Here is a 14886-nt window from a genome sequence, read left to right as displayed (position 1 = left end):
GTAAAGAGAAGTAAAAATCCAACTGTGTCAGTGGGGTTCGGGGAGGAGGGGGACGTCAGCCGCAGGAAACGTGGGTCTCCCAAGGTCTGAGACGGGTTCTCTTCCCAAGTGTGTGTCCTGTGTCCTCTAGACCCTGAACATGGTGACACCGACCCTGCGCGTGGAGGACTGCAGCATCGCGCTCCTGCCCCGGAACCACGAGAAGAACCGCTGCATGGACATCCTGCCCCCCGACCGCTGCCTGCCTTTCCTCATCACCCTCGATGGCGAGAGCAGCAACTACATCAACGCCGCCCTCATGGACGTGAGCCCCTCGCCCCCTGGGCAGGATGTGGGGGGATGGCCCTCCAGGGACACTGCCTGTGTTCTCTCCTGACTCCTCTCCCTTGTTTTTTTAAAGATGTAAACTGTATTTTCAACAAAGTGCATTTCAGATTCCGTATCTGTTTATGTGTCGGGACCAATGTTCTTAGTCTCTCTGAGACCCCTGGTCCAGGCGATTGATAAATGAAAGATGTCTCGGTTACTCTCTGAGCACTTCAATTTTTAACCTCCTGGCCGGAGAGCAAGAGACAGCTATTAAGTCACGAAAGCAGCGAAGTGGGATAATATGGTTTGCAGCATTATTTTAGTTCCCATTCCTCCTCATTTGGGCGGTAATTAACATGGGGGGAAAATTGCCTGTCAGCACAGATAGTACACAACTCATTACTTCCTGTCAGTCTGTTTACTTCTAACTGAATGAACATTTGCTGTTCAATTGATGGGCAAAGGGAACGGGTATTTTCAGTACTAATATGGAAATTTTAATTCTATTGGTGTGATATCAGTAAAAGCGTATTTAAGCTTGTTTGAAGCTCTGCAGAGCTGTAAAAAGCATGTGTGTCCTTTGATGGCAGGAATAAGTAACACCATCACACATTTAAATGACAAGCGAACAGATTTTAGGAAAAACAGAACTATTTTAATTATGCGTATTTTAAAGTAAAGTTAAATTTTCTCCATTAAAATAGTTATGTGTAGGGCCAACATTGCCTTTCTACCAGAAATACCAAAAAAATTATGAAATACTTATTAAGTTTTCTTAGTATCAAAGTGAGATTATTTTATCATTATTATTCTGCAAATGAGTCTATATTTGGTCTGTTTTGGCATTGACAATGGTGATAGAATTCAACAATTGTTAAATACATTCAGTGTTTTATGTCACAAACTCCCATGTGTACAAAATAACTTCGCTTCCTCCTGTTACATTTTCCTGGGTATATTTGGATCTTTCTTGTTTGTGTTTGCAGAGCTATAAACAGCCCTCGGCTTTTATAGTCACCCAGCATCCTTTGCCAAACACAGTGAAAGACTTCTGGAGGCTGGTCCTGGATTATCACTGCACGTCTGTAGTTATGCTGAATGATGTGGATCCGGCCCAGGTGAGACTCGAAATTTATGGCCATCAGCGCCCATGCCCAGGGTCAAATCTGTGTTTGCTTTGTTTGCACATGGAGAAGTTCAGTCCCCCGGTGGCAGGTCACAAACGCCAGGCAAGGATGGAGAACCGGAGATGCTAAAAACCTGTGTTAAAAACCAGACGGGATTAGGGGTGGGCGCAGAAAATAGTCTGAAACCAAAAGACATGGTGGGAGTGACAGGGTGAGACAGGGTCAGAAACTGGGCTGTTACCGAGGGATAGAAATAGTGACCAGATGGGCTTCCCTGGTGGCGCGGTGGTTAAGAATCCGCCTGCCAATGCAGGAGACATGGGTTTAAACCTTGGTCCGGGAAGATCCCACATGCCGCAGAGCAACTAAGCCCGTGTGCCACAACTACCGAACCTGCACTCTAGAGCCCGCGAGCCACAACTACTGAGCCCATGAGCCACAATTACTGAAGCCTGCGTGCCTGGAGCCCGTGCTCCACAACAAGAGAAGCCACCGCAGTGAGAAGCCTGCACACCTCAACGAAGAGTAACCCCTGCTCACCGCAACTAGAGAAAGCCAGCGCGCAGCAATGAAGACCCAACGCAGCCAAAAATAAATAAATAAAATAAATTAAATTTTTTTTAAAAAAAGGGAAAGAAATAGTGACCAGAGGGAGATACAAGGTAACGGGCAGAGTCAGAGCTGAACCGGAGCCTGAAGGTCGCAGAGCAAGCAGACCAGGACTGTGAAGAAAAGCCGTCAGCCTCTGACACAGTCCCAGACCCCATCTGGGAGCATCTGTGCGCCTCCTGGTGTGGCCCACTTGGAGCCCTCAGGTGGCAGTCGTCATGGAGGGGGTGGCAGTGCAGGCCGACAAGCCATTCTAAGGGACAGCAATTACTTTGTCAACTCTTCAGTAAAGACATTAAAAAGAAATAAAACTGGGACTTGAAGATAAGAAAAAGTCAGAATGATCATTGGGGCTTTTTTATAGCTCTTCTTCTTAAACATAAAAAGGCAGAGAACTGGGTGGTGGTGACTCAGTGTTAGTAATGGAGTGAGAAGCATTTTTTTAAGGGACTTGTCAGGACAGCGTGAGCACAGGGGCCCTGGGAGCTGGATGTATTGCCTTAGGGCCCGGCTATTCCAATCGAGGGCTGACCTGCTATGACAGAGGCCCTTGTTAAGTAGTTTGAACTTGGCGTGTTGTAAGAATAAACTTGCTCTGGAACTGAATTAATTTTCTATCTCATAGACACAAATCCTTTAAAAAAAAAAAAAAGTCTGAAGTATTGCAGCATCCAAACTGGACGAGATTTTTCCTTCCTAAAATCCATTTGATTGTCATCAATCTGCCATGAATTCTATGGACCTTCACTTCGATTCTGTAATGTTTTTAATTATGTTTGAGGCACTACATTATCTTGTTATGGCCCAAGCCTGAAGACTAGTTAATGAAATAGTAATGATAGTCCTTGCCCTCATCTAGTCCTTTTTACTTAAGAACCTTAAATATTTCAGGAGTCTTCCCCAGTGATTCTTCTCCCAAGGATAGATGGCAACCATTGATAAAGACAAGCAGACACCACAGCCGGGGGGACTTCAAAGACACAACCGGAAATAGGACCAAGGATCCTGATTTTCTAACTCACAATGCCATGGGTTAAAGTTCACACATTCAAGAGCCCTTAGTCATAGACAGAGGATAAGCGATGGTTCCCTCTTCAGAATCGTTGTTTTTCCCCTAATGTGAATCCCGAAATGTAGTGATACACTGTTTTTTTAATCATTAGTGAACCAGACATCAGTGATTTTCACGTGTTCTTTTTGAACGACAGTGTTTGAATTCTAAAGCCGCATGCTAACCCCAAACTGTCTGGACTCAGACCCCGCAGGAGAGACAGAGAAGCCCCAGTTCCTTCCATTCAGCAGACAGAGCCAGTGCTGAGAGTCAGAGAAAAGTTGCTCCTGGGATTCAGCCTTTTAGAGAACACTAAACGGAGCATTTGAACCGAAAGTCTTTGCAATTGCACAAGAATAGCCCTCAACTCCTTTAAGTATTTATAGGTCTGGTTCATGGACATGTTATGCACTATTTAAGCCGTTTTCCACATGGTTTCCTTGGGCAGAATGCAGAATGCCATGTGCCAGGAGCCAAGCGCCAGCCCGGGCCGTTCCTGTTTCTCTGGTGTAAGTGACAAGCTTTAGATCAGGGCCTGAACTGAGAAAGCGAACAGAGAGCAAAGCTGGCTCAGTCAGGAGAAAACGGGCAGAACGGTTCAAATGTGCGTGTTCGAGCTTTCATGACCAGCTCAGCTTCCCATCATACACCTGTTAATTTTAACGGTGGGCACCCTCGGGTATCAAAAAGAAGATAAAACTTCAGCAGGCTATCTTTTGACAAGGCAGTTTTATAACGTCACCAGGAAGCACTGGTGAAGAAGGAGAAATTTCGTGGAAGCATTATTTTTAAATAATAAATGTAATTTCTAAAATACTCTAGACTTAGCTTAAAAGGACACTTAGTTACTCTACTTTCATTCTTGATCATGAAATCCAAACTTTTAACTTCTGTAATAGAGGGACGGAGATGGCTTCGGTTGACCCACTTGAAAACTATCTTACAATCTTGGATGTAAATCAGCTGTTGTAACTTTAGATGATGGGATTTCAGATCCTTTGGAAAATAAAAGTCATCAGTAAAAGGAATTTCAAGCAGTAGGTTCTCTCTTCGTGGTACATCATTCTGCTTAAAATGAGATGTTCTTCATCTGCTCTTGGCCCAAAAACAAACAGATCGTAGAATAATGAAGTAGTTCCCTCTTGCCCCTCCCCCCAGCCATTTGTCCCTCAGGTAAATCAGAAAGAAGAATGTTAAATGCTGCTCCCAAAACATCACTGCATACCAAGTCCCCAAAGAAGTTTCATTGCAGACTTTAAATGCCTTAATTAAGGTCTTCAGGCTCTCGAACAGGTTTGGGAGAACACATCAGGGGGGTTTCTCACCTGTCTCCCAGTTCAGTGTTTCCGTGGGGCAGCAGGAAGTGAAAGCCCCTCCCTCGTCAGCCACCCGGCCCAGCACCCCGCCCTCCACCCTCATCTCACGTGCATCATTCTTGCAAAAGTCCTAGTTTCCCAGTATCACCAATACCTGGAGTTTGAGACTCTAGGAAATTGTATCTTTAATTAAAGCCACCTCCAGGTAAAAACAGCAGAGCAGTTACTCTTATTACACCAGGTTTCCTAGATGTGAGCTGGGAGGGTTTGGACCAGAGCATGAAAATGCAACCCAACACTGTTACCAGTATCTTGTCACAAAACAGCCCTGTTCTTAAAAGTGACTACAGGGCTTCCCTGGTGGCGCAGTGGTTGAGAGTCCTCCTGCCGATGCAGGGGACACGGGTTCGTGCCCCAGTCCGGGAGGATCCCACATGCCACGGAGCGGCTGGGCCCGTGAGCCATGGCCTCTGAGCCTGCGCGTCCGGAGCCTGTGCTCCGCAACGGGAGAGGCCACAACAGTGAGAGGCCCACATACCGCAAAAAAAAAAAAAAAAAAAAAAAAAAATGACTACAAACTGCAAGGCAAGCCCAGATGGGAGGATGGAGATTTGGGTGTTAACAGGTATGTCTACATCTCAAGTGTCTTAGGTCTTATAGTGGCAGCTCGTGGCATCTCCCCAGGGTCTGGGAAGAGTTCCTTTCAGCAGCAACAGGGATCTTACGGCATGTGTTCAATAGCACCCACATGACCTCCTTGGGAAGCAGAATTCCTCGTGGCTTAAAGATGCTTTCGGAGAAAATGGAGAAAAAAGTACTAGACGGACAGGTGGATTTAAGGGCTCAGTCAACAAGAAAGTCCTCAAGTCGACTTGCTGGAAGGAAAAGAGAGAAAAGAAAGGAAAGGAAGTGAATGGAGGGCGTTTGGTCCTGATGCTGTTAGTGACCGTATCCAAACTGTGAGCGGTAAATGTATTTTTATCATTAACATCGTGTCTCTGTGTTCTGAACTCAGTTGTGTCCGCAGTACTGGCCAGAGAATGGAGTCCACAGACACGGCCCCATCCAGGTGGAATTTGTTTCTGCTGACCTGGAAGAAGACATCATCAGCAGGATATTCCGAATTTACAACGCAGCCCGAGTAAGATCCGCAGCCACCATGGCTGGTGTTGTGGTTTCGTGATTCTCCCACTCATTGAATGGGTAGAGTGTCTGTGTCAGTCACTGTTCTGGGAGCTTGGAGTCCCTTCAAGGAGTTTGTGAACTCACTGACCTTATGGAGCTTACGTTCTAAAGGGAGGAGCCAGACAGGAGAGGATAGAGACGACACATATCCTACAAGATCTGTTAGCAAGCGGCGGGTGCTGTAGGAAAGAAAAGTGGGGAGGCAGAAGGTGCCGGGGCCTGGACCAGAGGGAGAGCAGATGTGCCGTGTGAGCAAAGGCCCACCTGGAGTGAAGGGGCAGCCATGTGCTCTTGTGCAGGCAGCTTTGCAGGCAGAAGTGACAGTTAGTGCAAAGGCCCTGAGGCAAGGCCTTGTCTGGTGAATTCCCGGAACAGTAAGGAGGCTGATGTGGCTGCAGCCCAGGAAGCGAGGGTGAGAGTAGCTGCTGGGGCCGAAGTCCGAGGGGTCGAGGGGACAGAGATCACGTAGGACCTTGCAGGCCGCTGCCAGGACTGGGGCTTTTGTTGTGAAGGAAAGAAGGAGCCGTTACAGGGTTTTGAGTAGAAGTGTTGTGAGCTATAACCTACCATTTAAAAGGCTCACTCTGGCTTCTGTGTTGAGAAAAGACAGTAAGAGACGCATCAGGAGGCTGTTATAATAATCCAGGCGAGAAGGGACAAAGCAGGACGGAGTGGCAGCAGGGGGAGGTGTGGGAGGTGCAGACACTCTGATGTATTTTGACGGCAGGGCCGATCGGATTGGCCGATAGTTTGGATCCCAGGGAGTCGAGGTGGTTCTCAGGATTTGGGTCCTGAGAGCTAGATGGAGCAGACATTAACCAGGTTAGGAAAGGCTGTGCGGGTAACGGGATTGTTAGGGGTGGGGGAACGCATGGACAGAGGGTCCGTTCAGGGGGGAACATACTGGATTGAAGATGACTATTAGACGCCTACGTGGGAATATCAAGTAGGCCCTCGAGTCTGTGAGGGTGCAATTCAGGAGAGAGGTCTGAACTGGAGACACAAATTGAGGACTTAATGGAAGATTTAAAGCCATGAGACTGAATGAAACCATCGAGAGAGAGAAGAGAAAGGGACCCGAGAACTGAGCATGGGGCCTCCATCAGCAAGAGGTCTGGGAGGAGGCGGGCCAGGGCGGAGAGGAGAGAGCAGTGAAGGGGGAGGAGCAGCCAGGAGGGGAAGGGGAGAGTGAGATGCCCTGTGTTGGGTGCTGCCGACAGCCACGGAGGAGTTAGCCCGAGAGGTTTAGCCATGGCCAGGTTACTTCCTGAATCCTGCAATTCCATTTAATTATGATGAAAGATTAATTAACTATTGATATCTTAGCAAGAGTCACACCAACAAGCAGAACCATATTCTACTCCCAGGAAACAGGGTGTATTCTGTGTCTCCCTGAGATCACAAACATTGCCAGGTCTTAATTTATCCTTTACCTTTAATTTACCTGTAATTAAAGTCAAGCCTTTTTACCACTTGCTGCCCACTGTGGTCAGTGCTCAGGTTTGCGCTATTTTTCACAAAACTGTGTAAGCAAAGGCCCAACCAGAGTGAGGGGGTCCTTTTGCAAAGCAATAGCATTCTGCTTGCTTTTATTGGTCTGGCCTGTCACTGGAAACACATGGATTTTTTTTAACATCTTTATTGGAGTATAATTGCTTTACAATGGTGTGTTAGTTTCTGCTGTATAACAAAGTTAATCAGCTATATGTATATCCCCATATCCCCTCCCTCTCGCGTCTCCCTCCCACCCTCCCTACCCCACCCCTCTAGGTGGTCGCAAAGCACTGAGCTGACCTCCCTGTGCTATGCAGCAGCTTCCCACTAGCTATCTATATTACATTTGGTAGTGTATATATGTCAATGCTACTCTCTCATTTGTCCCAGCTTACCCTTCCCCCTCCCCATGTCCTCAAGTCCATTCTCTACATCTGCGTCTTTATTCCTGTCCTGCCCTTAGGTTCATCAGAACCTTTTTTTTTTTTTTTTAGATTCCATATATATGTGTTAGCATATGGTATTTGTTTTTCTCCTTCTGACTTACTTCACTCTGTATGACAGACTCTAGGTCCATCCACCTCACTACAAGTAACTCAATTTCGTTTCTTTTTATGGCTGAGTAATATTCCATTGTATATATGTGCCACATGTTCTTTATCCATTCATCTGTTGATGGACACTTAGGCTGCTTCCACATCCTGCCTGTTGTAAATAGAGCTGCAAAGAACATTTTGGTACATGACTCTTTTTAAATTATAGTTTTCTCAGGGTATATGCCCAGCAGTGGGATTGCTAGGTCATATGGTAGTTCTATTTTTAGTTTTTTAAGGAACCTCCATACTGGTCTCCATAGTGACTCTATCAATTTACATCCCCACCGGCAGTTTAAGAGGTTTCCCTTTTCTCCACACCCTCTCCAGCACTTATTGTTTGTAGATTTTTTTATGATGGCCATTCCGACCGGTGTGAGGTGATACCTCATTGTGGTTTTGATTTGCATTTCTCTAATGATTAGTGATATTGAGCATCTTTTCATGTGTTTGTTGGCAATCTGTATATCTTCCTTGGAGAAATGTCTATTTAGGTCTTCTGCCCATTTTTGGATTGCGTTGTTTGTTTTTTAATATTGAGCTGCATGAGCTGCTTGTATATTTAGGAGATTAATCCTTGGTCAGTTTCTTCATTTGCAAATATTTTTTCCCATTCTGAGGGTTGTCTTTTTGTCTTTTTTATGGTTTCCTTTGCTGTGCAAAAGCTTTGAAGTTTCATTAGGTCCCATTTGTTTATTTTTGTTTTTCTTTCCATTTCTCTAGGAGGTGGGTCAAAAAGGATCTTGCTGTGATTTATGTCATAGAGTGTTCTGCTTATGTTTTCCTCTAAGAGTTTTATAGTGTCTGGCCTTACATTTAGGTCTTTAATCCATTTTGAGTTTATTTTTGTGTATAGTGTTAGGAAGTGTTCTAATTTCATTCTTTTACATGTATCTGTCCAGTTTTCCCAGCACCACTTATTGTAGAGGCTGTCTTTTCTCTATTGTATACTCTTGCTTCCTTTCTCAAAGATAAGGTGACCATAGGTGTATGGGTTTATCTCTGGGCTTTCTCTCCTGTTCCATTGATCTATATTTCTGTTTTTGCACTAGTACCATACTGTTTGGATTACTGTAGTATAGTCTGAAGTCTGGGAGCCTGATTCCTCCAGCTCTGTTTTTCTTTCTTAAGATTGCTTTGGCTATTCGGGGTCTTTTGTGTTTCCATACAAATTGTGAAATTTTTTGTTCTAATTCTGTAAAAAATGCCATTGGTAGTTTGATAGGGATTGCACTGAATCTGTAGATTGCTTTGGGTAGTACAGTCATTTTCACAATGTTGATTCTTCCAATCCAAGAACATGGTATATCTCTCCATCTGTTGGTATTATCTTTAATTTCTTTCATCAGTGTCTTATAGTTTTCTGCATACAGGTCTTTTGTCTCCTTAGGTAGGTTTATTCCTAGGTATTTTATTCTTTTTGTTGCAGTGGTAAATGGGAGTGTTTCCTTAACTTCTCTTTCAGATTTTTTGTTGTTAGTGTATAGGAATGCAAGAGACTTCTGTGCATTAATTTTGTGTCCTGCTACTCTACCAAATTCATTGATTAGCTCTAATAGTTTTCTGGTAGCATCTTTAGGATTCTCTATATATAGTATCATGTCATCTGCAAACAGTGACAGCTTTACTTCTTTTCCAATTTGGATTCTTTTTATTACTTTTTTCTTCTCTGATTGCTGTGGCTAAAACTTCCAAAACTATGTTGAATAATAGTGGTGAGAGTGAGCAACCCTGTCTTGTTCCTGATCTTAGAGGAAATGCTTTCAGTTCTTCACCATTGAGAATGATGTTGTCTGTGGGTTTGTCATATATGGCCTTTATTATGTTGAGGGAGGTTCCCTGTATGCCTACTTTCTGGAGAGTTTTTAGCATCACATGGTTTTCTTATAATGGCTCCAGATTGAAACTCCTAACTCTTTGGGCCAGTAGACGTTTCCTTCATTATTTACAGGCAGGCCCCTCCTTCCCTCGTGCCCACTGGGATGAGTAGGTGGGATCAACCTGCTGGAGTTCAGCCCCGGGAATAACGTCTGCTTTCTCTCCACTCCCCGCTTGTTGCCTGACTCTCTGCAGCCCCAGGACGGGTACCGGATGGTGCAGCAGTTCCAGTTCCTGGGCTGGCCCATGTACAGGGACACACCCGTGTCCAAGCGCTCCTTCTTGAAGCTCATCCGCCAGGTGGACAAGTGGCAAGAGGAATACAACGGTGGGGAAGGCCGCACGGTTGTGCACTGCCTGTAAGTGCTCAGATCCACTGGGCTGACGCCCTGCTTCACTGCCTCTCATTTCACTGTAAATGGAAAAGAAATAAGCAGGTCTGAGTGAAAGCGCATCAGTCTGCTCATTAAGTGTTTGGTTTGCTTTGCAGAAAACAAGATCATGTACGTTTTACATTTGAATGGGGTGTCACTGCTATAAAATGAGCCCTGACCTTGTGGTTGGGAGCCAAACCCCCCCCCCCAAAAAAAAACAATACCTGGGTGGGTTCAGTGAGCTCCTACCAGCTCTTGAGAGCCCATTGTTGAGCTTTGGGGAATTTTCTGAGCTGGTTGTTAAACTGTTGGTAACTTGAAATCATCGGTGGTGGGGGTATTACATCACCGATGTCAGCAAAGGCCACAATCCGGGCACCCTCCCTGATATGGAAAAGCTGGTTTACCAGCTCACTAGTTGGTAATTCTATTGGATTTCATGTCAGAGGTTTCATAGGAACCGTCTCCTTCTTCTCTGTGGTTTTTAAGAGAGTTTTGTTTTGTCTCATTTTGTTTGCCTGGGGATATATATATATCGGGAAGATTTGCTTACAGTCAGTGTCTCCAAACTGGTCTCCTGGCTGGCAGTTTTAGCAGGTGCTAAAACGGGAGAACTTGGCTACAGAATAATGTTTTCCGACCTTGGCTGCACATTTGGGGAGCTTTAAAAAAACAAAAAAACAAAAAAAAACCACTATGCCCAGGCCACAGCAAAACCACCTAAATCAAAATCTCTGGGGGTTCGAGGACCCGGATTGTTTCAGAGTGCCCCCAAGGTTGAGAGCCACTGGCTCGAGTCTCCGTGCTTTTCAAAGCACTTTCACCTGCATTTTCTCATAGGTGATGGTAGCAGCTAATCAGCCAGCTGGAGCTGGCTTAATGGAGCCGGCGATTAGAAAGCCCTGCAGTCAGGGGAGATGGGTAGAGAATTTGTGGAAACTGAAAGTATCAGCTGACGTCTCCTTTCGGTGGAGTGTCATTAGAAGCGCGCAGTGAGGTCTCTCCCGACTGAAAGGACGATAAAGCTCTACTCCGGGCAGACCGACCCTTGTGAAATCGACAGGCGAGGTTAAGGGCTGCGTTACCGTCCACTCGGTGCTGTATCTCCTGCAATGCAGCCCCCGTACCCCAAACCCCACCCCCACCCCGGAGTCTGGGAGCCTCCCTGGGAGCCCCTTTCGGCACTGAACGTGGCAGTGTCTTGTCCTGCAGGAAACTGCTGTGCCCTCGGGAAGAATTGTATGAACGGACTCATCCCTGCCCTCCGTCAGAGGCCCCACCCCCAAAACCTTGCCTTCCTTCTCAGGGACCCAGTCCATTAAAAACATCTCCACCGAGAAAATGTCCAAAAGGATCGATTAACAGCTCACGTCCCCGTTTTTATTTCTCTACGCCCAGATATAACTTCTGATCAGAATACAATCAGAGGGTCACCTGTGTGAGTTCATACAAGCCCAGCAAGGAAAACTGACATTTTGGTTAGAGTTTGTATTCAATCCATTAGGTTTTTTGGAGATAACTAAAAATAGTTTGCAGTTACCGATTTCTGCGTCTGGACTCCACCAGCGTCTGGACTAGGAATGCCACGCTTCCTAGTAGCTTCCTAACAAGGGCCAGTGCTGTAACCCAAAGGGCTACATCCCAGGAGGGGAGCTGAGGCACAGGACAGGCCTGAGGGGAAGCCACAAAGACCCCTTGAATCACTGCACTTCATAGCCACGCTCTCCCAAGGCACAGCTGCGACCCCGGAACTAAACCATTACATCACCACCCCACACGGTGGCTAAGACAGCAGGCCGTTCTTTAACTCCAGTGGACGTGGTGGGCACCTGCTGCTTCTGCCCTCCGACCGGCCCAGCCCCCACCCCCCTGGACTTTTCTTTGGAACCACCGTTCCCACCAAAAGTCGCTGCTGTTCCTGTGGGGCTGCCTCGTCCTCTCTCAGCATTACGGTGGGTATGAGACCCAGGCCTGCTGAGGATGCTGATCGTTGTTGAGATTTAAAAATCTTAACTAAGGTTTTTTAGTTGTGGGAACAAAGTTTGGTTCAATTGGTATTCAACAGTTCATGCCAGGAAAGGATGCTTTGACCCTCAAAGGCAACCTGCTTTCCATCTCTAAGGAGAGATCTTCGTATTCAGCAAAGCGCAGCGCCACCTACTGGCATTGGGCAGAGCGTCCCTGCCCGAGACGCCCTCCAGGGCGGTGAATTAGATGGTTCCTTGAGCCGCATTATGGCTCGCACTAAGCAAACGGGATTCTTTTTCTTTACACATGTCTTCCAGCTAGTAAAACCAGACAGAATGGAGAGAATTAAGATATCGCCATCTTTCAACCCTTGATGAAAGTAATGGAAGTAGACAGTGGTCGTCGACAGCTGCTGAAAGCGTTAGGTGAAAAGCCGATGGGGGAAAAGCAGTGAGGCTTCAGTGCAAAGATAAAACACAAACTAAGGGAGCATAAGAGAATGTCCAGGAACGGAGCCACACCTCGGGGTCTCCTGATTCACGACAAGGTCCCACAGCACACACCTACTGCAGGGCAGTGGTGTCCCTTCTCATGCTACACACAGAAAGCATCTCCAGGTGGATTGTAGACCAACACGTGAAAAGAAAAACAATGAAGCTTCTAGAGGAAATCTTCAAGACCATGGGGTAACCAGAGATGTGTTACACAGGACAGTATCCATAAAGGAAAACATTGGTAAATTGGATTTCATTAAAGCTAAGCACTCCTGTCCATCCGAAGACCCCAGTGAGAGTGAAAACACAAGACAAGACAAAGAGTTTTGCACTACATACATCTGACAAAGGATTCATAGCCAGAATGCCTAAGAACTACTGCAAGTCAATAGGAAAAGGATAGACACTCCAATTGTTTGGGCAGAACACTTGATAAGAACTTCGTTTTTTAAAAAAGAATATCCAAATAGCCAGTAAGCATAGAAAAGGCATCATTAGTTTTCAGGAAAATACATATTAAAATACATTAAATTTGATGCCCCTGCATGCTCACCAGAATGGCTAAAATTTAAATGATAAACCAATAAATGATTCTAAGTGTTGGGAAGCTGTGGAGCAACTGGACTCCCAAACACTGCTGGTAGGAAGTAAATACGTACAACCATTTTGGAGCTGGTTAACAGCATCTGCTAAAGCTAAATATAAATGTATCCTCTGAGCCCTTCTCCTCTGAGGTCTGTGACTACAGAAATGAGTCATATATGCAATAGGAAACATGCTTATAGCAGGTATACTCATAATATGGAAAGCTGCAAACATCCCAAACATTTGTCAGCTCCTAGATAAAGAAATTATACAGTAGTATAATTATACAGTAGTATATCCATTCAGTGGAATTGTTCTCAGCAATGTAAGAGAACAAACTACTGATACAATATGGGTGATTCTCACACAGATAATATTAAGTGAAATAAGCCAGACTCCAAAGAGTATATACTGTATGATTCCATGTATTCAAAATTCAAAAACAGACAAAAGCAACTTAGGATGCTAGACGTGAGAACAAAGATTATCTTGGGGTATCGATGGTGTTGATGAGGAAGGAATATTGGGAGGACGGGGGTGCAGGGGGCTGACAGCAGTCTGTACCTTGATCTGAGTGGTCGTTACATGGCATATGCATTTGTAGAAGTTAACAGAGATCTATATTTATCATTTGTGGACTTAATTATAGGTATGTTATACTTTATCTAAACAATTGACTAGGAACTTAATCATGGAATGATCAAGCTGGCATTGGAACACAGAGATCAATCTTAAAATCACGCAACAGGTTGTGCCTGCTTCCCAATGAAAGTTCATTTATAAAGTATCCTTGTCCAAAAAAAAAAAAATCCTGAATTCTTATGACGCTCTGGAGCTAACTCCCAATTAACAGGAAGTATAGGATCAGAAATTGATGTGTTAAGTGCTTCTCAGAGATACAGTGAATGAGAACAACCCAGAATGTGGGTTGTCATTTTCCCTGCAGGGGAAAATGACCCCATTTCCTCAACAAATAAATTGCCAAGAGAAAAAAAGAAGAGAGCAAAGAGGAACCTATAGATTAAAATAAACTTGCAAGACATGTCAACCAAATGCAATGTGTGGACTTTGCTTGGATGAGGATTTGAAAAAGTTATTGTAAGAAAATGTCTGAAACAATCTTGGAAATTTGGACAGTGTCTAGAAATTTGATTCTATTAAGCTGTAGTGTTTATTTTAGGTGTAATAATAATGATATTGTGTTTATTAAAAAAAGGATCCTTTATCTACTTGGAAAAGGGGTTGATTCCAGAGCTGGTGCAGGGAAGAAGATACAGGATGAGCGTAGAACATCTTGTGGTTCTAGAAAGTAAGGAAGTGCTTGAAAAGAGATGGAGGAACCAGCCTGATGGAGCTCCTAATGGCCAAAACTGGAACAATTTCAGCAGCAAAATAAATGTGGATACTATTTTAGCTCATAGAAGTGAAATTAATATGTATAAGTCTAAAGTGACTTCAATAATAAAATAGAAATAAATAAGCAAATAAATTTTCAAATGGTGGCTGAGAGACAGCTCTCTCTTTAGAGTAGAATGTAGAAGGAGAGAGGGAAGTGAAAGCCAGTCAGACAGATATCACTGTGACTTGTTGCAGACAGGGTCTACCAATGGACACTAAAATCAGCGGGTGAAACTTTGAGGAGAAACAAGATATTTGCATAATCCCAAATTATCTTTCCCAAGATACTAACTACAAAGAGAAGTTATGAGAAGTTATGATGGTAATTTTACATAACTACACAGTGAAAAAATATGCCAGACACCCACCATCTTAATAAGCGACCAGGGGTGGGATAGGCAGGGTGGGAGGGAGGCTCAAGAGGGAGGGGACATGGGGATGTATGTATACATATGGCTGATTCACTTTGTTATACAGCAGAAACTAACACACCATTGTAAAGCAA

General features: G+C 44.7%; 1 protein-coding gene across 3 annotated transcripts in view; it reads left to right on the top strand.

Moving 5' to 3' along the window:
• Positions 1 to 14886, top strand: part of PTPRM (protein tyrosine phosphatase receptor type M) — a 759871-nt gene that overhangs the window by 732866 nt on the left and 12119 nt on the right. For all 3 annotated transcript variants that reach the window (XM_060119604.1, XM_060119603.1, XM_060119605.1), the window contains 4 exons: positions 131 to 304; positions 1296 to 1427; positions 5428 to 5553; positions 9758 to 9921. In XM_060119604.1, coding sequence (XP_059975587.1) covers positions 131 to 304; positions 1296 to 1427; positions 5428 to 5553; positions 9758 to 9921 — 596 coding nt within the window. The remainder of the gene's footprint in view (positions 1 to 130; positions 305 to 1295; positions 1428 to 5427; positions 5554 to 9757; positions 9922 to 14886) is intronic.

This window comes from Mesoplodon densirostris, chromosome 15, assembly GCF_025265405.1.
Source record: "Mesoplodon densirostris isolate mMesDen1 chromosome 15, mMesDen1 primary haplotype, whole genome shotgun sequence".
Lineage (NCBI taxonomy): Eukaryota > Metazoa > Chordata > Mammalia > Artiodactyla > Ziphiidae > Mesoplodon > Mesoplodon densirostris.
Note: the sequence above shows the minus strand (reverse complement) of the source record. Positions and strands in the feature narration are given on the sequence as shown.